Below are 22,833 nucleotides of genomic sequence, written 5' to 3'. Positions count from 1 at the left end.
GGCAAAACACAACACTTTGTGTACCACTGAAATTGAAGTTGGTCTTAAATATTAAAAGTGCCAAGTAATAAGTGGTCCACATGCCAATAAAAAAAATGGAGCACACTCCCTGCAGCTGGCTGTATTTGTCATTTTCTCCTCAAATGTCAGTAGATTTCTAGTGCAGTTCTCTCTGTAATCAGTTACTTCTAATCTCCTGATAGCAGGAGATCAATTTGAAATGTAACGGCAAAGATTAGATAGATTAGAAAAGGCAAGCAGACAATAGCCTTTTTTCCAGCAAAGGTTCAGAAGTCATTTTTCTCACCTCTACAGTACTGTATTGTGTTGTGAGCGACATGTTTCCTTTTAAAAGGCCTTTTCTATTCAATGAAGCAGATGAGCAAGGATTTAATGTTCCCCACAGCTGCATTTGTTTTATTTAATACCAGACTTTCCCTGGGTTGTGTATGCTGTGATGGTTATTCAATAATGGTTCTACATCTGACCAATTCTCCAGTAGGGAATTACTCATAGACTTTGAGATGAATACGGTGGGTCCTCTGTATCCCTGCTCTCCGCAGATTTAAGCATCCATAGAGGGCAAGTCCGCATTGTCCCCAATGATGGTGCGTACCCGTGGCCACACCGCCATTAGGGACAGTGGAAGTCCAGGTCCTGTCTGTCCCCCCTCCCCGCCTTTCCTTACGGCAAGCACCAGGAGCCGCAAACCTGCCTCTCTTTTTCACTCTTAGAGCAGCCTCATCACCCCTACCTCTGCCTCCTCCCCCACTGCAGCCACTTCCTCTGCCTTCAGGGCCTCTGCTGCCTCCTCTTAGGTGGCACTCCCCCAGAGAAGAAGGAGCGCTTCTCTGCTGGCTCCCTCAGTGACCATGCATCCTGGCCTGGCCTAGCGCTGCTAGTGGTGCTCCCTGGCGGCTGTGCAGTCTGGCCTTGCGCTGCTAGCCACGCCACACCATGCCGCTTCCTCCATCTTCAGGGGCTCTGCTATCGCCTCCTCTTCAGACACTGCCCCACGGGTTGTGCAGTCTGGCCTGGCCTGACACTGCTAGCTGTGCCATGCCGTGCCATGCTGCTGGAACTTTTGAGCAGGCCTGAGGCTGTGGAGGAGCCCACAGATGGAGTGTTGTGGATTATGCTGATGCAATCGCCACTCTGGGACTGGAGAAGTGGCACCTCCTCATCCTCCATCTTGGGGCAGGAAGAACTGCTCCCTCCCTCTCCTCCTCCTTTCGCCCCTCCCTTTCTCCTGACCCAGCCCAAAGCAGTTCACAGACGGGAGGAAAGCAGAAAAAGAGCACACTAGCCAATTTCCTCCCCCTTTTTTCCATCCGTCTCTCCTTCCTTCGCGGACAGACTTGAGCATTTTGATTTTGGTATCCACGGGGTGTGTGTTTCTGTTCCAGAACAGATCCCCCGTGGATACTGAGGGCTGCATTGTATTTGTAACTTGCAAAATATGCACATACACCTATTCAGTGTAGTCTGACCAGTGGTCATATTTGGACATAGAAGTAAGGTGGGGAACTATGGGAATACTGGTTGAGTACAAGCAGCATGCTGGTGCATATTGAATGTCTGCATTGCAACAGAAACCCTAAACCAACTAGGGAATTTTCCATGTAGTTTATTGTGTTTGAACCCAGCAGCAGCCTGTGGCCTGGCTTGTTCCCACATTTCCAAACAAGCTAAACCAAGAAACCCTAGAACAAGTTGTGGGTTCTTTCTCTGCCTTATTGGGAGGGAAACAAGCCAGAGTGCTAACTACTTCCAGGTTCCCTTGTACTCACTTCTGTGTTTCTGAATGGCAGCTATCTTCATATTTTTTGTTGTCCTCTAAAGTTACAGCTGTTCTGTTTTGCTGGGGCTTGTATCCAAGAGGTTTGGATAAAGATAAGTACTGTAATTTGTGAATCTTATTTATTTATTTGCACAGTGACTATTTCCAGTTAATATACAACATATATTTAGATAGAAATTTCCCATACAGTAGAAGAGAACTTCTGGAATAGTGGTAATAATGACATTTAGTATCTATGCTACTAGACTAGAAGTGGGAAACTGTCTGTGGGCTGTGTGCAGGCCTCAGGGTTTTTGTGTGAAGTCCTGTACCCTCACTTTGTACCATTTGGGAAGAGGGATATTTCTGTCCCCAGATGCCAGAATAATAGCAAGCTGCCTGCCCTAGAGTGATATTTTATCTTTTTACTCACTCTTAACCCTCCTAAACATGGACATTATAAGAATCTCCCGAGTTGTAATTGGAAGTTTGCTATTCTCAAGTGATGTAGCCAACTATGGGGCTGAAAACTGGCTCTGCTGCAGTTCCCTGTACATATCCAGTATGTAAAAATAACCTTCTCTTTGACTGTCATTCACTGTTGGTTTATATCTCCAAGAAGCAGAAAGGATATTTGTGACATAGCATGTTATTTACTTTTTGATGGCAAGAGGTAAACAAATTGAGAATAAATAATAATAAATTTTTATTTCTATTTCTCGCCTCTCCCTATCTCTGGTCATCCATGTGAGGATTTTGGGTTTAGTTCACATACAATGCCAGCATAAAAAAGAATTAAAATACATTGTTTAAAACCAGTCTTTGTTTATGATATATTTAAATGTGATTTAAGAGAACTGCTTATAGTAACGTCACTGTCACTAGTACTCTAGTGGCTGCAATGACAAGGAGTCTTCTTACAGCTATTCTTGACAGGGATAGTTTATTCACAATAATCTAGGCACTGGTGACCTCATCTCAACCATTAAAATGTATTCTCAGCATGGTCCTGAAGTTGCAGCTAGTGCAGAATGTAATGGCGACAAAATTGTATGATGCCTCTCGCTTTCGCCACATGATACTATTGTTGAAAGAACTGATTGGTTGCCAGACGGGTTTAAGTTTACAGCATGAACGTACATGGCTCTAAACAACTTGAACTGTGAATACCTGGGAGATATTTTCCATATCATATTCATGTTTGTGCTGCATCCTTTAAATGGTCAGCAAGCAACAGTCAGGAAGAGGGCCTTTTCTGTAATGGCACCCACTGTCTCAAGTATAAACTTGCCCCAGAAACAAAACATGCACAGGCTATTGCAGATTAAACACATGGCAAAAACTCTTTTATTCTTCCCAGCCTTTGATGATTTACCAGCTCTTGTCAGTTTTATTTTTAGAGCAGGGCCTGTTAATGATTGTGTTTCATCTATGCTTTATAATTGCAGTGGGTGTTGTTGTCATCATTATACAGTGCTGGATACACTGTATATGACAATGGTAAATTTTTTGTCAGTGAATAAAACTTCATCTTGTAATATTTTAGCAATGTATTTATGAATGATGGTTTGTTTTGATTCACAGGATGGAGGGCTGCTGTTAAATAATCCTACCGCTTTAGCAGTGCATGAGTGCAAATGTCTTTGGCCAAATGTGCCACTGCAGTGTGTTGTATCCCTAGGAACTGGCCGATATGACAGCGAAGGGAAAACCCATGTCACTTACACAAGTTTGAAAGCTAAATTGACTAATGTCATCAGCAGTGCTACTGATACTGAAGGTTAGTACCTAGTAATTAACATTTTCTACTATAGACAAACATTTATAAGTCTTTGGGGGTCTTGGGGTAAAGGTTTTGTGATTTGGCACAGCATAGCAGATGCTATATTGAGATATGAATAAATGTGATTTACCAGTAATAACATCACGAAAGGACATTCTGTTTCCATCAAGGACATGTTTCATAACGTTTGTTCAAATTGGGATTATTTTGTTAATCCCTATCTCTGGTCATCCATGTGAGGATTTTGGGTTTAGTTCACATACAGTGCCAGCATAAAAAAGAATTAAAATACATTATTTAAAACCAGCCTTTGTTTATGATATATTTAAAATGTAGCCGTTTGGTCTGACTGATATGTTAGATATGTGGTGAACAAGGATTGTACTGGCAGCTCATGATAAAGCTTGCCAGATATGCATTTAAATTAACTGCTTGAGACTGTACCTTGATTATGCTATTAGTAAGCTCTCTTTGATTGATGAATGCATCACATCTGAAAAGTGTGGCCATAATGCTGATGAGGTGTTAAGGATACAAAGCTTTAATTCTCAAGATAGCTACTCTCTTTGAAATTCCAGAGAAGTGCTGAAATGAGCATTATAGTAATCAGGTAACAACTGTTAAAGGTCTGGGTATTGATAGTACTAGTAATGAATATGCAAAATGGAAGAAGATACTACTTTTGTGTAGGTTTCTGTCTTTTTCTCCAGTGTAGAACTAAGTAGATAATCAGGAGTTGTATTAGTACTTTAAGTTTAGAAAATTATTTCTTGAAGGATTTGTTCACATATAACTAACACTGACAGTCTGTGCAGATTGATGTAGCTACTACCAGAATCTGAATGTGCATAAGTAATTTTATTTTGGAGAGAGACTTCTTAGGGTGAACAATAAGTATAGACATTTTTCCTTTGCTTCACTTGGGTCCTCCCTCCCAAGGCCTTTTGCTGAGGTAGTGTGGTTAAGATCTCAAAATGACCCCATTGCCAAGGTTCTGTGGTTGGTCTTTCCGTTCCTTGATGACCCAATATTATATCACCAGTAAATTGTCTCTTACCACAGTGTTACTTTACATTAATCTCCTCTTCACTATCCCTGTTTGTTATGAAGATTACAACTTGCAGATTTTTAAAAAGAAAAATACAAGTAGCATCAGCCGAGAGTAATGATAATTACTAGAATTGCAGAAGGGATGTTGAAGACAATATTTTCCTGTTCTAATACAAACGTGAGGAAAATTCCTTTAAAGCTACTACTTATATTGGAAAGAAATCCCCCTGTTGGTGCTGATCAGGGATTTCCTCCCAGTATAAATACCAGCTGTTTTTCAGGCTCAGAGCAGGAAAAGAAAAATGCCCCCTCCATGACTTTAACCCTGTTTTCTAGTAACCTTAGCTGAGATTATATTTGTCTTTTTAAAACTTACAGATTCAATTTCGTGTCTCACTTTAATATATAGAGAGTTGCCTGTTTCGTTGTGGGGAAGGAAAGCAAAGATGAGCATAATGTTTAAGGACGGAAAAACATAGTGGTGAATGAGGTCAAACCATATATAATAATGGCAAATGCATCTGTTTTTTCTGAATACAATCTGTCGAAGGCATAAAGAAAATGGTTGAGAGAACTAATTTTAAAAGCAAAAAGCCCATGAAATGGGAATGCTCATTCTGGGATGAGGGGCTACAGGAGGGAAACAGTAGATTTGTTCACTAACTGGCTTGTTCCTTTTGCTCATTAAATTGCACCCACCATTCCCAGATTTCTACTTGAAACAAGGTGCAGTAGTTTTAAAAGCACTGCCTTATTGCCAACCTGAGTGATTTAAACTGTGGCTGAGCCACTCTGAGAACTTTCAAATAGAAATAAATGATGAGTGGTTGGAAGTGAAAGAAATGCAAGCTATGAGTGGGCTTGCAAGTAAGACATGGGAGATAATAAGTAGGATAGATCTGTCAGGCCTCTTTTTCCCAGTTAGCAGCAGTTTGTTAATTCTTGATTTAAAGGAACATCAGAAGAGTGGCAAAAATAAAAAAGAAAAAGCTAAAAAATGAGACAGTGAAAACATGGATAGCTTTGTAGGCATTGATCGTTTTTTAAAGGGCAAAGCAAAATGTTGTTTCACCTGCCATTTCTTCTACTTTGACCACCCCTTCAGTTTGCTGGAACTTTTAGGATGTCCCACTGTGATTTCAAATTTCATTGAAGACCATTGTCTAGTTTTTTCTTCAGGTTTTGCTTTCTACATTGCATCTTGCACATGCACAAAAGAGCAGCAGGATATAGCATAACATCCAACTTTAAAACCAGTGACAGTTTTATAATAGTGGGTTGGCAAAGGACACTGTAATGGATAGCCTATTATACTGCTAGACAAACCATACAATACAAGAAAAATATGCCCCCAAACCACATCAGATCACCAACTTGATTTTCCTGGAGTTTTTCCCAACACACAGGAGAAAAACATTATCTCTAGGTCAACAAACCATACTAGCAGTTTTCATATCTGCCCAGAGCAAGTCTTTAGTGAGGAAGGTCTTTAGCTCGACTTAATTACCTAATCAACACAAAGCTGCGTATAGCAGGAATATCTTGCAATATCTTGTTGTTACTGGGAAAATCCATATTCCTAGATATGCTGAAGGCATCAGATCCCATCTGCTTTTGGCAGCTCAGCAAAGCCAACCTGGTTAGGACTTGGGTGGGGGAGTGCCAAGGAATTCTAGGTGCTGCTGGGCATATTTCAGAGGAAGGAAATGGCAAAACCACCTCTGAGTAATCCTTGCCTAAGAATACCCTATGGAAATCATGGGGTCACCACAAGTCAAGAGGTGACGTGATGGAACATAGATGGTCAGATAACACAAACAATGTATGAGATGTAGACCTTCAATTCTGCAAGCCTTGTCTTTATTACATCACTGCACTTTAGTCCTCTTCTCTGTATTTAAAACTCCAATATTTAAATCATTTATCTTTCTTATAATAGTAGACATGTTAACACCTCTCTTTAAATCCATATACAGGTTGAGTAACCCTAATCTGGAAGTCCAAAATCCTCCAAAAAGTAAAACCTCTTGCCACCAGCCACCCACCTCCGCCTTCAAAGTGGCAGCTGCAGCACTCCTCCTTGTGTCTCAGTCCAACAGAGGGATGAACAAGGCATAAGAGAGAGATTGAGAAAAGAGAGATGAATGAGCAGGAACACCACAGCTGCCACCTCGAAGGCAAAAGGGCAGCAAAAAGATGCAAGGCTTGAGAGGGATTGAAGATTTGTGAAATGGTGGGAATCCAAGCATAATGCTTTGTGTAGTTCCACACCTCCTGCCATTTCACAGATCCTCACATCTCTCTCCAGCTTTGCAAAAGCAGTACTGATATGTATTATACTACAAGTGTATCCCAAAATCTGAAGAAAAAAAATCCCAACTCTGAAATGCTTGTGATCCCAAGCATTTCGGATAAGGGATACAGAGCCAATATTAGTTTCTTATATGCTTCTCTCTTTGCATAAAAGTGTTTTGAGCCTGGCTGCCCCACCAAAATCTGCCATCATTTAATACTGTATACATATACACCCACACATTCTTTTCATACAGTTATATCATTCAGATGTGCATCATTTGCTTCCTTTTGAATAATACTGCCAATTTTCTTATATTGGAATTCCCAACATGATGTCACCTTCTGTCTTCAAATGTACCTAATCTAGAAAGCCTTAATCTAAACCTCCTCATTGTCCTCAGTTAAAGAATAGCTTCTGTGTACATAAATGCACATGTCTTCCCAAACTAATGTTGGGCTCTTTCTGTTTCTCTCTTAAAACTAGAGATCCATACTATGCTGGATGCCCTTCTACCTCCAGACACCTACTTCAGATTTAATCCACTGATGAATGAAGATATAGCTTTGGATGAAAATCGTAGAGAAAAGCTTAATCAGTTGCAGACAGATGGCATCCGTTATTTAGAAAGAAATGAAGAAAAACTGAAAAAAGCTGCCAAAATATTAACACAGGAAAAAACTACTTTGCAGAGACTGAATGACTGGATGAGATTAAAAGCTGATATGTATGAAGGCCTCCCGTTTTTTTCCAAATTGTGAAAATGTATAGCATGAAAGATGATAGGTGTAAATCTTGTTTCAGAAGTCTGTTATGTGTTAAAAGGGATCAGCATTTATTAGTCATTGTGTAATTACTTATTAATGTAATGAGCTGAGGAAAAAAGCATTTCAGTCAGCAGCATTGGTTGGATCCAAAAAGCCTGCTGTCCAAGTGGAAGGAGAGGGTGCCAGTCTCTTTTCTTCTCTTCCTTCCTCTTTCAGTCTGCAGCTCTGAGGCTTCTGAAGTGTCTTTGAAGCCAATTTTCAGAAGGACACAGATAAGGCTATGGATTATACTCACTTTTACACAGTCAAAAGATCATTCCCGTAATGCAATGGAATTTCTGGATTCATAATGTCCTGTACTATTTCCTGAAGTATGTGTTTATTGGGTTAGTGAGATTTTGAGTTTTCACAATCTGACAGTAGTAAAATTAAAGTAAAATGCTGTTATATTATTTTAGCCTGACATTAGTCACATTTTGTCTAAATTATGAAAGATAAATTTTGGTTTTGGAACTGCATGTCAAAATCATGTGGACAAGAACTGTATGTGTGTACATATTATTTAATGGTTTTTGAAATGTGGAAAATGAACCAATCCAATTGGACAGGTTTGTTTACAGCAATTTATGCCACAATAAATAACTTATTTTAATTCTGCTGAAATTACTGGAATAAAACAGTTTTAAATGAATCAATAGCAGTTCAGCTAGGTTACACAATGGATTGTAGTGTATTATAAACCAGCAGTATGCTCCAGGTTTGGGATATTGGCATTAAATGTCATCCCTTTTGTTTAATAACATTGTAAATTGCCTTATGACATAATGACAAGTTAAACAAATGATTAGATTTTAAAACCATAAAGTACCCAGAATAATAAGCATTTGAGTCTGTATATTTCTCCAAATTTATTTCATCCAAGTCTGTATTTGGTTGATTACAGTATGGTCTCCTTTAGTTAATATCTAAGTAGTTTCTGAAAAAACTATTTTAAGAACTTTTTCTAGGTTCTACTCCAAGGTAATTCATGGTTTTAAAAGCAATCCTAAACCTATAAGGAAGGATATACATTTGTAAAAATGATACCTTATGTCCTTGTAATATGCTTTAATTTGTGACACATATTAAGCCCACTTGAATTATTACCTAAAATAAACAAGTTTATTCATGTGTCGCATATATGCTATGCATTAATTTCTCCAAAACTTGATTTTTAACTTGAAACAAGTTTTATTATGTGTTTTGCTTTTGAATGGCTGTGTAACGTCAACACCAGTATTTAAAGTAGCATGGAAATTTTGTCGTTGTGTTAACTGCAGTTCATTTCTATATATTAAAATGACACACGGGTTATTTTCAAGAACTTGAAACTATGTTTTCTTCATATACCCCATGGAATCTTCATAGATGTGTCCATGGTAAGATCATTGCAGTAAGAAAACTGTTGACTTGGACAACAGCATCACTAGCTAAGGTACCTATCCAGTTAATAAAAACAGGAAAGACTTCACTGAAAGATCACAAATACTACTACAGTACTGTCAGACCAAGTTTAGAAATACAGTGGTATAGTCTTGATGATTATATGCAGTCTTTTAGATTCAGAGGTGATATACTTTCAAAGACCACTTGTTGTGGAAGGAATAAGAGAAGAGGACTACTTGTATATACTCATGTACACTATAGAAATTTTAGTCAAAAAAATGATCCCAAAACCTGGGTCGACTTATCCATGGACCAATGTAAATACTGTACTTTGACTCTTATAAAAAGAGAACCATCCCCTGATGTCCTGGAAGCACTGACTCCCCCCTCAACCATCCAGCCCTTAGGGTAAGCCCAAATAGTTATGCCTGTCAGAATTTTGTTAATGCTTTGGCATTATTTTTCTTTGCGTCATCATTTAGACCCTTTGTAGCATGCCCCCAAGTTTTACTCTTGACTTATCCATGGGTCATATCAAAATACATAATTTTGGCCCCAAACCCTGCCCTCGACTTATACATGAGGTCATTTTATAGTCAAGTATATACAGTATATCTTTTCATGCCCTGCTTGTGAGCTTCCCAGAGGCAGCTGATTGGCCACCTAGTGAAACAGAATACTGGATTGGATGGAACTTAGATCTGATCCAGTAAACTGGTTCTTAATTTTTTTTAATTGGGCTGGTTTATTATGCAGCAGGTTCTTGGGGTGTATTATTTTCTTCATAAGTACTATGCTTAGAACTTATGAAGGAACAGACAACTATGATACAGCCCATGATGCAAGCCTTTCCCTCCCCTCATTTTATGTTTGTTTGTCTATGCAATTGTTGCTTATGAATCTACCCAAACCATTGCTGCTCTTTGGAATTCCACAGCTTGAAGGGGTAAAAGATGTTCTCTAAAGGAAGGTGAGTGAAAACTAGGAAGACTAGTCTCATGGAAAGAACAAGAACTTCTGTACTAAATATGAAAGAATACATTTTCTCTGACTTAAATAGAAGTTTTAACTGTGTGCTTACCATAAACAGTTAGAAGATTTACCCTTAAAATTTGGTTTATTCTACCAGTCCTTTGTGTGTGGTTTGTAAAGTAATCAAAACAGCCATGAAACTCTTTTGAAAAATGTTTTATGTAAAGTTAACAAACTGTGGATACAGGCTGGCAAAAGAGCTTGCCCCAAGATGCTAGGAACATGTGAAGCTGCACCAAGCAATCACATGGCAGTGGCGTTTTGGTGGTGCAGTGTTTAAACGGCACATGCTGCCAAAGCCTAGAATCTTTTTCCTGGCACAAAAAGGTGCAGCCTTCTGCCACTTCTTTTTGCACTGGGAAAATCCTGGGTTGGAGGCATGGCATGCAGTTGCCACTGCTCTAATTCGGCACTCAGATTTTTTCAGCCACCATTACCTTAAAGTGCATTGTGTTAAATAGTAACACTGTTTGCTTCATATGCCAGTTTCCATGATTTGCTTGCATTTTTCATAAGAACTGAAGCACCCAATGGCAACTAAAAACTGACTTTCTATTCATAAACTTCATATTCATCTGTTCCCAGTGCATATGGCCAACTGTTTGATAATGGAAACTGCCTGTAAAATCTTGATTAAAGCATTTAAATTAGCTTACTTGCTGTTCACCGCTATGATCTTTGGAATAGTGGTATATAAATAAAACAAATTATTATTAATTATTATTTCCTGTTGAATGCAGATTGTGGACTAAATCTAACTTTACAAGAATGGACTTGTATTGTTCATCCCTCCAAAGTATTTGGGGAGCTGAAAGGAGGGGAATCTGTTCTCCTGGAAGTTTATGTTCTGCTGAAAACAGAGCTGGATACAATCCATAAAAAAAGCCTGCCTACAGGTTTGTTTGTTTGTTAAAAAAAATACGTTTTAAGAAACTTATTCTACACACCCATCAATTAGATGGACACATTTGCTCTGCTGGATCTGGACAAATTACATACATACCATGTTAAAAGAAAATACAGTTCTGAGATTTTTATGTTCTGGTTATATTATTAGAAGCCCTAACATTTACTGTGTCATGGAATAAATTGGCTAAAACTTGAATTTAAGGCGCAAAAAACAGAATTAGGGAAATAAGGATTTTAGGCTTTGAGAGAAGTGTACAACACTGATACTAAATGTGGTGTTTCTTTTTACATCGTGGTCCCAAGGATATTTTTATTCTTATCTCAAATGAACTGGCTGCTCATCCAGACATTTTTTGTTCACTGCCTGATTGAATACTGCACTTGGGTTTATGCAATTAACCTTTCCAATTACCCCATCAGACGCATGTAAGGTAGCTTGTTTGATCCCGAAAGTCATGCGATAAAGATATGGTGGCTGACTGTAGTAAAGTTAACTAGGTCATCTCTGCCTGAACATTTTCCTTAATTCTTTCATTAGCTGTGGAAGACAGTTTGATGAACCAATTTTCTAACGTGTGTTTTCTGAATACCCCAGACAATTGGCAATAGATACTGTATGTGCCATCCCTCCTTGTCCTTAATATGGGCATATGAATACTATCATGATTCTGGAGCAACAATTATAGTAAATTTCATATTCAGCAGCAAATTACTGTATATACTTGAGTATAAGTTGACCTCATGTATAAGTTGAGGTCAAGTTTTGGGGTCAAAATTACGGAATTTAATATGACCCATGGATAGGTCGAGGGTAAAACCTAGGGAGACAGCTAGGTTTGGAATGAGCCTTGAAGGGCAAACATCCACCATTCCTCCCCCTCCTCAGCCCCGTTGTCCCCTCAGGAGACAGCTGGACTGGTGAGGAGGCTTGAGGGGCAAGCCTACTGACCCATGAATAAGTCAACCCAGATTTTTTCAGTCAATTTGAGGCATATATTTCTCAAGTTACAGTCAAGTATATACGGTAATCAAGTGATCATTACAGTATTGAGTTGTTGTGTGCACCTTTAAGACATTTCCAACTTACGGTGATCTTCTAAGGCAAACCTATCATGGGGTTTGCTTATTTTGCCCTTGCCTTCCCCTGAGGCTGAGAGGATGTGACTTGCCCAAGGTCAGGCAGTGGGTTTCATAGCTAAACTGGGAATCAAATCCTAGTCTTCAGAGTCATAGTCCAAAACTCAAACCACTATGCTATGCTGGCTCCCCATTGATATATAACCTCATGTCAAAGACAGTGATTGATAATGAGGATTTAAGAGGGTGTTTTTTAATCCTGCTGATTGGCTTTTAGTTATTTTCTATTCTTCCCTGAGTGTCTTTTGCTCTTGTGGATATTTTCTGTATTACTGATAGCATGTCCTCAGCTCTGACTTCATTATTTCCAAATGATCTGTGTGAAAACTTCCAGTACTGAAATATGCTGTCTGCTTCAAACTTATGTTGTGTATCTTTGGGCCTGTACAGACAAGCCAAAAATAAAGCTGCTTCAGGTCACTTTGGAATTATTCTGTTTAAATGGCACATGCATTTTAAGAGGCCAGAAGCAGTCCCAAATCTGTGCTCTGGTCCTTAGAACTGGAGCATGGCTTTGGCGCGGCTTCTGGCCTCTTGGGACACATGAAGCATTTAAACAGCATACCTCCAAAGTGACACGAATCAGCTTTATTTTGGCCTGTTTGTATGAGTCTTTCCTTCCTTTCTTTCTCAGTTTTGAGGAAACTTTTCCAGGGGCCTTCAGCGGGAATTTTCTTTAGCACATCTCTGGTAAATACAACACTGATGTTCCCATCTTATCAATACTATCTCCTTAAAGAAAACGGGTTGAATAAAAATCGCATGTATGGCCCATTCTTTGCCATCTTTGCACTGATAGGCTAAGACCTACCTGTTTAGACAGGCTTTTAAAACAGAAAGTCTTTAAAGCATGGGATGGCGTTGTATTGTTTTTTAAAGTATTTTAAACATTTTTATCTTTTTAAGTTTATTTTATTCTTTTAATATGTAACTTGTTTTAATATTGTAATAATTTAATTCTATTTTAATGTACTATTTTTGTATGCTTTTAATTGTACTGTTATTGTTATGAGCCGGCCTGAGTCCCCGTTTTGGAGAAAAGGTGGGAGGGGGAGAGGGAGGAGGAGGGCAAGCATGTTATGAACTGTTGGTGGTGATAAGATTTGTTCAAAGAGTTTACCATTGCCTCCCTCTTAGCTTGAGAGAGTATGGCTTCTCCAAGGTCACACAGTGGGCTTCTGCAGCCAAACAGGAATTCAAACCCTGATCTTCCAGAGTCCTAATCCAACATCCAAACCACTACACTATGCTGGCTTTCTACAGAAATGATAAATATTTCAAATAATTGAATTTTGATAAAGTTGCTTACTCCTATGCTGCAAGCCTATCTTCCAGCTCCAAAATCACAAAAAACCATGCAGATTTCAAAGCCATATAGAGACTATATTGAAGCAGAAGATTGCATACATACCTTCAGACATTGTTTTATATATGTTTCATACCATCTTCATTCAGATAGGGAGAATGGGGACAAAATCCAGGAAACTCCTGTTCTTAAGGCCAACATACAAGATGTCATAGACTATATCAATAAAAATGTCCAACAAAAGTGACTGGGATGTTCTTTCTGTTGTTGTTGTCGTGTGCCATCAAGTTGTTTCTGAATTATGGCGACCCTAAGGCGAACCTATCGGGGGCTTTTCTTGGCAATTTTCTTCAGAGTGGGTTTGCCATTGCCATCCTCTGAGGCTGAGAAACTTACCCAGAGTTACCCAGTGGGATTACATGGCTGAGCTAGAATACAATGCATATTTCCCCCTAGTTAGAAAAGATGTACAGGCCAGAACAGAATAGTGGAGTATGTACTGTATTTGCACTGGGCAGCTTCAAATGCCTTTTCCATATTATAGAATTATGAAGATGTAGTGGCGTCCCTTGTGTTGGTGACCCAGTGTGGATTCCTATAAGGGAACTGTGGAGGAAGGAGGTAGTGGCAGTTTGCCTTGTCCCCTTTCTCCCATTCTTTCACTTGCCTGCCCCTCTTCTGCTACTCCCTACTCAGATGTTCACCCAGGGCTGCCGGAGATGGCAGCCAGGAAAATGAGACAGAGAGAGGGGATGGAAGGGCCATGCACTGCTCCTCCTCCGATGCCTTGGTTCTCTCATCTGAGCAAGCCACCGCACCTGAGAAGATGGGGGTTAGGGTTGGGGTTGGGGTTGGGAGGAGGACCCAACTGGATGTTAACCCATCCTCTGATGTGTCACTTGATGCAATCCTCACCACCCATACCTCCTAATGACACCATTGTGAGGATGTATGTGTTGGGAGCTATCCACAAGGAATACTATGAATAAAGTTTGGTACAGAAATTGATACAGCGCATGGCTACACATTTGCCATGCTCCATTTGATCATAATCAGAAATATTTCATAGGAGAACTGGAAATTAAAAGTATGCATATTTTCCAAAATGAGTAACTAGTATTAAATTATGACACTGTTATGAATAATACAAATTATGAGGAACATCCTCAACAGTTTAGACAACACATAATATAAAGTAGGATTAATATTTGCAAATTAAACTCTTAAAGCTCAGTGATGATCTCCACAATTAGTTGTAATTATTGGTCATGAGGAACTCTTATACAAACACTGAAGAACTCATGCAGCTTTGGGAAAAATTAGGTTTCCCTATTTGGCTTTTTAGAAATTCAGCATCATACCATGCCAAAAAAAATACAGTGCAGTGTATCACTGCAATTAGAAAATCATTGGTGGCAGTGTTATGTTCTAATGATGCAAACCTAATTGTGTAGTGCTAAAAGGGGGGAAAGGTTAAATACCATAATTTAACTTGAATTAAATGGTAGTTTCATGCAGCTTTCTATGTTGCAAGGTTTAACCTCCTGTCTGTAAGCCAGCTGTTCTCATGGGCTAGGGTTCATACTACATTTTCTGCTCCTTCTAGCGTTGACAAACCCATTCAGCTGGTCATAGTGTTTATGTTTTTAGTCGCGTGTGTCTGCCTTTTAGCATAACTCTACTTGAATTTCACAGTCTGTTTTGCTGGCATGTGATACCGTTTCATGGGTAATCATCATCAGCAGGGCTGCAATAGTGCTAAAATTGCTCATGCATGTAAGCTTACCCTGGTTTGTCTTGTCTGGATAAAAGACATCTGGTGAAAATATTGAGCTACATTTATAGTGTACCAACTAAAACAGGTGGGGTTATTCCTACCTAAGCCCAGTGGTCTCATCTGTTCCAGGTATTCAACAACATTTCTGAAAGAAACAGCCACACACACACACACACCCCCAAATACGGTTTAACTTCTGCTCATGAGACTTTGACTTTTCTCAGGCACAAACAGTATTTTCCTGGATTCTCTGATCTGGAACCCAATCACCCCTGTCCCACACACAAAAATCAATCCAGTTTCTTTTAAAGGAATACTGTATTAATGATTGAATATAAGCATTAATGCTCAGGTATGAAACTATTAATCCGGTTTGACACCACTTTAACTGCCATGGCTCAATGGTATGGAATTTGCTTTGGTGCCACATCTAACTATAGTTCCGAGAATTCCATACCATTGAGCCATAGCAGTTAAAGTGGTGTCAAACCAGATTATTTCTGTAGTGTGGATGCAGTCTGAGTTCATCTCCCTTTAGACAGCTCCAAATACCCCCCATGGGGGTTTAGTCTGAGGGAGAGAGAGTGTGACTCGCCCAGTGGGTTTCATGGTCAAGCTTCTATCTGTTTCTAAAATGTAGTAGAATCATAGAGCTGGAAGAGACCACAAGGGACATCCAGTCCAACCCCCTGCCATGCAGGAAATCTAAATCAAAGCATCCCTGACAGATGGCCATCCAGCCTCTGTTTAAAAATCTCTAAGGAAGGAGACTCCACTACACTCTGGGGGAGTTTGTTCCACTGTCGAACAGTCCTTACTGTCGAGAAGTTCCTCCTAATGTTGAGGTGGAGTCTCTTTTCCTGTAGCTTGCATCCATTGCTCCGGATCCTAGTCTCTGGAGCAGCAGAAAACAAGTTAGCTCCCATATATTGACTTAAAATCAATTTTTTAATTATGCTTAAAACCCTAATATTAGAACAGAGGAAGAAATCATGCAGCCACATACTGTTAGCAATAGTAAAAGCAATAGCAATAACAGCTTCATTTATATCCCACTTCATAATAATAATAATAATAATAATAGGATTTATTTATATGCCGCCCGATCACTGGGAATCCGGGCGTCTTACAACAGAGGGGATAATAGACGGTTCCCTGCCCTCTGGCTTACAATCTAAAAAGACACGACACAAAAGGAGAAGGGAATGGTGGGGGGGGGAGGGGATCAGGTCCAGCATTCTTCTCTCCCTCTGAGGCCTGGACCAAGGCAGATGGACCAGAGGGAAGGCTCTTTATAATGTACTAAACAGTGTCTAAGTCAGGGGTAGGCAATATTTTTGAGCCGGGGGCCGGGTTGCTGTCCCTCAGACAACTGGGGGGCCGAAGCCAAAAAATAAATAATTAAATAATTTTTTAAAAAATTAAATATATAAATAAACCAGGACAAATGTAGGACAAAATTTTCAAATGGAAGACACTTTTTTAAAAAAAATGGAGGACACGCGAAAAAATTTGCTGATTTTTTAAAAAATGTTAATATAAATGCATGTTTCTGAGGCTTCTATAGACAATTGCCCCCCAAAGGCCCCGGCGGCAATCGGCGGCAGGACTGGGCTGGGGCCGGTCCCAAGGCCTCGCCGGGCCGCATCCTGCCCGCGGGCCGCAGGTTGCCTACCCCTGGTCTAAGTGGTTTACAACTGTAAACTAATTGCCCCCAACAAGCTGGGTGCTCATTTTAACAACCTTGGAAGAATACATGGCTGAGTCAACCCAGAGCCTGCTGGGATTGAACTCACAACCTTGTGGTTTGAATGGGGACTTTCCTGTTTTTTCAAAAGTTCTGAGCAAGACTTATATACAGCTTTATGATGTCCACTATCAATAACATGTTGTGGATAACCTCTATCCCGTAACTGTTTATTTAATAGATCTAATTAACTGTAATAAATGTACTTTTATCCATTTTACAATAGCCCCTGAAGAAGATTAATTTGTGAGAAGGCCAAAATGCACTGGGTTTTTAAAGATAATAAAGTTTGTGGACCATCAACAGTTTCATTTCCTTTATTTCTTCCACTGTGAATACGTGCTTTCCAGTTTTTTGTTCTGTTCACATAATTTCCACACCTGCATTGGGACAACAACAACAAAAAAAAAAGGTAAGGGGGAAATTTATGTTATTACATATTACTGGATTTGCTACATCTGTATGACTGTTTATAATATTGCTTAGGATTCTTTTTTAAAGATCTAATAATTTTATATCTCATTTCATTCTAAAACTAGTCTGCACATGTAATCCTAAAATTTTAACCCCTTCCAAGTTGTTTTATAATCTAATATTTTTATATAAATAACTGACAATAATAATCTGTTTCTGCGACCCTCCTGTCAAATAGATTTTAAACCACTTTACAGAATCAAATTACTTTGGTATATTATCATTGCAGCCCAATGCACAAAAATCCCAGTCTGGTGCAAATATGTAGAAGCATGTCTTGCTGAGTTCAAAGGGATTTACTTTCCAATAAACAGGCATAGGATTGGAGACTTGGAATTTACAAATTGTTTCTTGCTGTAACCTAATCACTACTAGTCTTTATTGAAACAAAAGGTGGGAAGAGTGCTACCACAGCAACCTGGATTTTGCAGGTGCACAGATTCCTACAGCCAGTAATGTAAAGACACTTAAAGCACCATCTTTAGTCTGGGAAATCTGCAACCCACATTGGCAAGTGTATGGCCACATTCTTTATATGTTCCTTTTCCATGGAAACATTCTCTTTGTTTAATCTATATTATCAAATTTCTTCATTTGCCTAGGCAATAGCCAATTAATATATTAGTAAACTTCAGGACCTGCATTTGGTTATATTCTTCATTTGCCTCGGCAGGTAAATCAGGGTTTAAATACAACAACAGCTGAGAATCTGTGTACTCCAGTCCAGCCACTACATATGTAAACATGCAAAGCCTGAAGAGTACAAGTACATGAATCCTTTCCTCTGCCTATTCCCCGTGTTTCCATTTATGAGCTGGATTTTAATGTAAATAAACCCCCAAACTTAAAACATATTGCTGCTAGTAAGCCTACATAATATAACCACTTTCTTCTCCTCCAGTTCCAATTTTCAGGCCCAATGACTAAAAGGAAATATATATTTCAGAAAATATACCACTGTCCATACACTGTCAGACTTCATCCATCATCCATAGTTACGATGGCTAGGGCTGATGGCAGTTTTAATCCAACATCCTCAGGAGTCACCAGTTGCCCTCCTTGACTAAAAGGTACATACCACTTCTGTGCTGCTGTTTACTGCTTGGAATATTCTCAGTTCTGAGAGAGAGAGAAATATAATATTGCAGTATTTATATTTGTATATAACACAGTGTCCAAGTGCAGCTCCTGTAGCTTACTAAGACCTTATAGCTTACTATATTACTTTTAAAAAAATATATTTATTGATTAAAAATAAACAGACAAACAGCACATAAACATTGAGTACCAATATATAGCTTACTACATTTCTATATAGTAATGTGGTATATTACTATATATTAATTGACTCTTGCTTCACATAATTATTTCACTGATTTTTGTCCAGGAAGTATCTTCTTCTCCTATTCAGAAAGCAAACTCTGTCCACACTCCTTTTTCTCCACTTACACCAACTTCCTAAGTGGCACCTATTCAGATATAATTAATACTATGATGAAGTCTATTGTAGATTATATCTATTCTAGGAAACGCTCATATTGGCCTAAAGGGGACATTTTTGTATTTACATTTTTATTTTTAATATGAAGACTGTTATCTTAACAACCCAGGGTGCCTCGAAGACCAGAACATACTCTGTAAACTTACCCCGGGTTTTATGCCAACCCTGCCCCATAGACTGCCACCATCTGACATTTGTCTCAAACTATTCTGAGCAGATATGACAGGATGTTCCTGAGAGTTTCAGAACACACGAGTGAGATCTTGTACCTTCTATTTCTGAGATCTGAAGCCAAACCCTAAAACTTTCTTATTTATTTCTTTCTTTCGAGGATTTATATCCCGCCTTTCTTCACAATGGGATTCAAGGCTCATTTCCGTTACTAAGCCAGCATTGTCAAAGACAATGGTCATGTGGCCAGCATGACTAAATCCCAAAGTGTACAGAACAATGTTACTGTACTTGTTTCAGACCAAGCACTAGATTTGGAAATTAGCCATCCCTACTGCTGCAAACATGCACAAGACCACAATTAATGGGTATGCATTTATTTAAAAGTAAAATAAAAAATACACAGTGGTTCAGTGATTAAGATGCTGACTCTAATGATCGCAAGGTCAGTAGGTTGGCAGTTCCTAGCAGTTCGAAAACATTTAAAAGTGCAAGTAGATAATTTGGTACCACTTTGGTGGGAAAGTAACAGTGTTTCATGCACTCTGGCATTTAGTAATGCTGGCCACATGACCATGGAATTGTCTTTGACAATGCTGGCTCCCTCAGCTTAGTAACGGAGATGAGCATTGGACTCTACAGTCGGACACTACTTGACAATCATGTCAAAGGGGAAACCTTTACCTTTAAAATAATAAAAACAAATGTAAAATGCAAAGATAGAAAATAAGAAGAAACCATTACAATACTATACAAAAGGGAAATGTAAAGGAAACTAAGGCCCTGTACACATTGGCAGTTTGAGTTGGCTTGGGGGCAGAGTCAGAGCATAGCGTCTATACAACACATGCCCTGGCTTTGCTTCCAGGTCATCGGGGATGGAGCGTGTGTGGGACATGGAGCTGTGCGTACAGAGGGACCTAGAGCAGTGTGTGGAGTGATGGAGCAGAGCACACGGGACAGTGCACAGGGAATGGTGCAAAGGGGCTAACTGGGTGTCACCCCCCTTCTCAGGTGCCACCCAGTGCACTCTGCACCCCCGCATCCTCCAGTGACACTACTGTATATGCTCCATTAAACTGAAATGACTGCACTATTTCTATGGGGTTAAAATGAATAGTTTGCTACTGATTAAAGATAATAATAATAATTTGTTTTATTTATATACCGCTATTCCAAAGATCATAGCGGTGAACAGCAAGTAAGCTAATTAGCAAGTAAGCTAATTTGCCCCCAACAGTCTGGGTACTCATTTTAGCTCCCTCCTCGGAAGGATGCAAGCCTGAGTCGAGCTTGGGCCCTTTTGCTGGTCTTGAACTCGCAACCTTGTGGTTTTGAGTGAATGGCTGCAGTACAGGCATTTAACCACTGCGACACCAGGGCTCCCGATATAGTAGAGCCAGCCTAAATACCCTAAAGGCATCAAGTTTGGTCTGATTTTGGAAGCTAAGCAGTGTCAATCCTGGTAGTCCTTTGATAGGAGACAGCCAAGGAATTCCAGATGCTGTAGGCTTTATTTCAGAGGAAGGAACTGGCACCTTTGAGCCTTCCTTGCTTAAGAAAACCCTATGGAATTCATGGGGTTGCCATAAGTCGACTTGAAGGCACACACAAACAAAACCGTAATCAATTCTTACACATTTCCAGCATTTTATGCTAACTTAAAGCTCCTTCAAGTTTGTACGCTGTTTTAGGCAAAACATTCTAAGTCTATATACCCAGTGTAGATTTAGAAGAAATTTAAATCTGCTGCTGCTAGTACCAAATACTGTACTATACTTTGGGAGGCTAATGTGGCTGCATCTGCACTACAGAAATAATAATGGATTGTAGTGCTATATCCAGTGGAGCATCCAGCATTTAGTTTTGATTGCTTAACTTACTCTTTACTTATACTGGATGATTCCATGCTAACAGACAAATCATTGTGCTGTTACAACAGCTCATTTTTTCCACTGAGGAAGACATGTAGTCGAAATGCACTTGGCTTTCTTTGGTTTTATTGGTTTTGTACTGTAATCTTTGCCTTATGTCCTCTGGAAGTGCATACATTTAAGCCAATATATGCACTTTGATTGTTGGACATTTTTATATTTTGTATGACATTTGGGATATATAGTTTTCAGCCTTTTATATAGATTGGCAAAATCTGTACTTTATATTCTGTATGCAAACGGACATTGTATACTATTGTTTTCATCTTCTGGCAAAGCGCACAGTCTTGAATAAATACAGTTTGCCCGAATGTCAGAGAATTATTGCTAATATACTACCTTCTGAACATTTTAGATAATAAAGAAATGTATTGTTTATTGCCACTTTTCCCTTGTTAATAGGCTGCAAGCGGTGGGATCTTTAGGTGGGAGTGATCATGTTCTCCTGGTGTTTGTTATACAGTGGAAAGGAGAAGCCAGGCATAGATAGTCAGACATGCTATGACTTTAGGGAACCTGATTTCACTAAACTTAGGGAAATACTGGGGGTGATCCCATGATCAGGAATACTAAAAGAGAAGGGTGTTCAGGATGGATGGGAGTTTCTCAAAAGGGAGATACTGAAGGCACAAATTTCAAACAGTTCCAATGAGGAAATAAAATGGGAAGTGTCTCAAGAAACAAGGATGGATGCCTAAAGAACTTTCAACTGAGCTAACTTTCAAACAGAACATGTATAAGAAATGGAAAAATTGGGAAATCGACAAAGAGGTTAAGAACAACAAAAAGGTCTTTTTTGGATATATCTGCAGCAAAAGGAAGAAGGAAATGATAGGGTCACTGCGTGGAGAAGATGGCAAAATGCTAACAGGACAGAGAAAAGGCAGAATTACTCAACACCTTCTTTGCTTCAGTCTTCTCAGAAAAGCAAAAAAACTTCTCAACCTGAGGATAATGGAGCAGAGGACAGAATAGGGGAAATCCTGCACAGAATAAGTAAGGAGATAGTACAGGAATACCTGATTAAGCTAAATGAATATAAGTGTCAAGGACCAGATGAACTATATCCAAGGGTATTAAAAGAACTGGCAAATGTAATATCGGAGCCATTGACAATAATCTTTGAAAACTCCTGGAGAACAGGAGAAGTCCCAGCAGACTGGAAGAGGGCAAACGTTGTCCCCATCTTCAAAAAGGGAAGAAAGAGGATCCCAACAATTATCGGCCAGTTAGTCTGACATCAATACTAGGAAAGATTCTGGAGCAGATCATTAAACAGAGAGTCTGTGAACATCTAGAAGGCAATGCCATAATCACAAAAATTCAACATGGGTTTCAGAGAAACAAGTCATGCCAGACAAATCTGATCTCTTTCTTTGATAAAATTACTAGCTTGTTAGATGAAGGGAATGCTGTGGATATAGTATATCTTGATTTCAGTAAGGCCTTTGACAAAGTCCCGTATGATATTCTTGCAAACAAGCTTGTAAAATGTGGGCTAGACAAGGCAACTGTTACATGGATTTGTACCTGTAATTGGTTGACCGGATGAACCCAAAGGGTGATCAACAATGGCTCCTTTTCATCCTGGAGAGAGGTGACCAGTGGGGTGTCCAGTGGGGCTCTGTCCTGAGCCCAGTGTATTCAACATCTTTATCAATGACTTGAAAGACAGTATTGGGGGGCATACTTATCAAATATGCAGATGACACCAAATTAGGAGGAGTAGCTAATGCCCCAGAGGACA

At 39.3% G+C, this 22,833-nt stretch overlaps 1 protein-coding gene across 4 annotated transcripts in view; it reads left to right on the top strand.

The window, feature by feature from the left end:
* Positions 1-9,033, top strand: part of PNPLA8 (patatin like phospholipase domain containing 8) — a 40,178-nt gene extending 31,145 nt beyond the window's left edge. For all 4 annotated transcript variants that reach the window (XM_042470924.1, XM_042470920.1, XM_042470921.1 and 1 more), the window contains 2 exons: positions 3,365-3,560; positions 7,393-9,033. In XM_042470924.1, the coding sequence (XP_042326858.1) occupies positions 3,365-3,560; positions 7,393-7,667 (471 nt within the window). In that variant the 3' untranslated portion in view covers positions 7,668-9,033. The remainder of the gene's footprint in view (positions 1-3,364; positions 3,561-7,392) is intronic.
* Positions 9,034-22,833: the final 13,800 nt, after the last annotated feature.

Source organism: Sceloporus undulatus, chromosome 5, assembly GCF_019175285.1.
Source record: "Sceloporus undulatus isolate JIND9_A2432 ecotype Alabama chromosome 5, SceUnd_v1.1, whole genome shotgun sequence".
Taxonomy (NCBI): domain Eukaryota; kingdom Metazoa; phylum Chordata; class Lepidosauria; order Squamata; family Phrynosomatidae; genus Sceloporus; species Sceloporus undulatus.
This window is presented reverse-complemented; position numbering and strand designations above follow the sequence as displayed.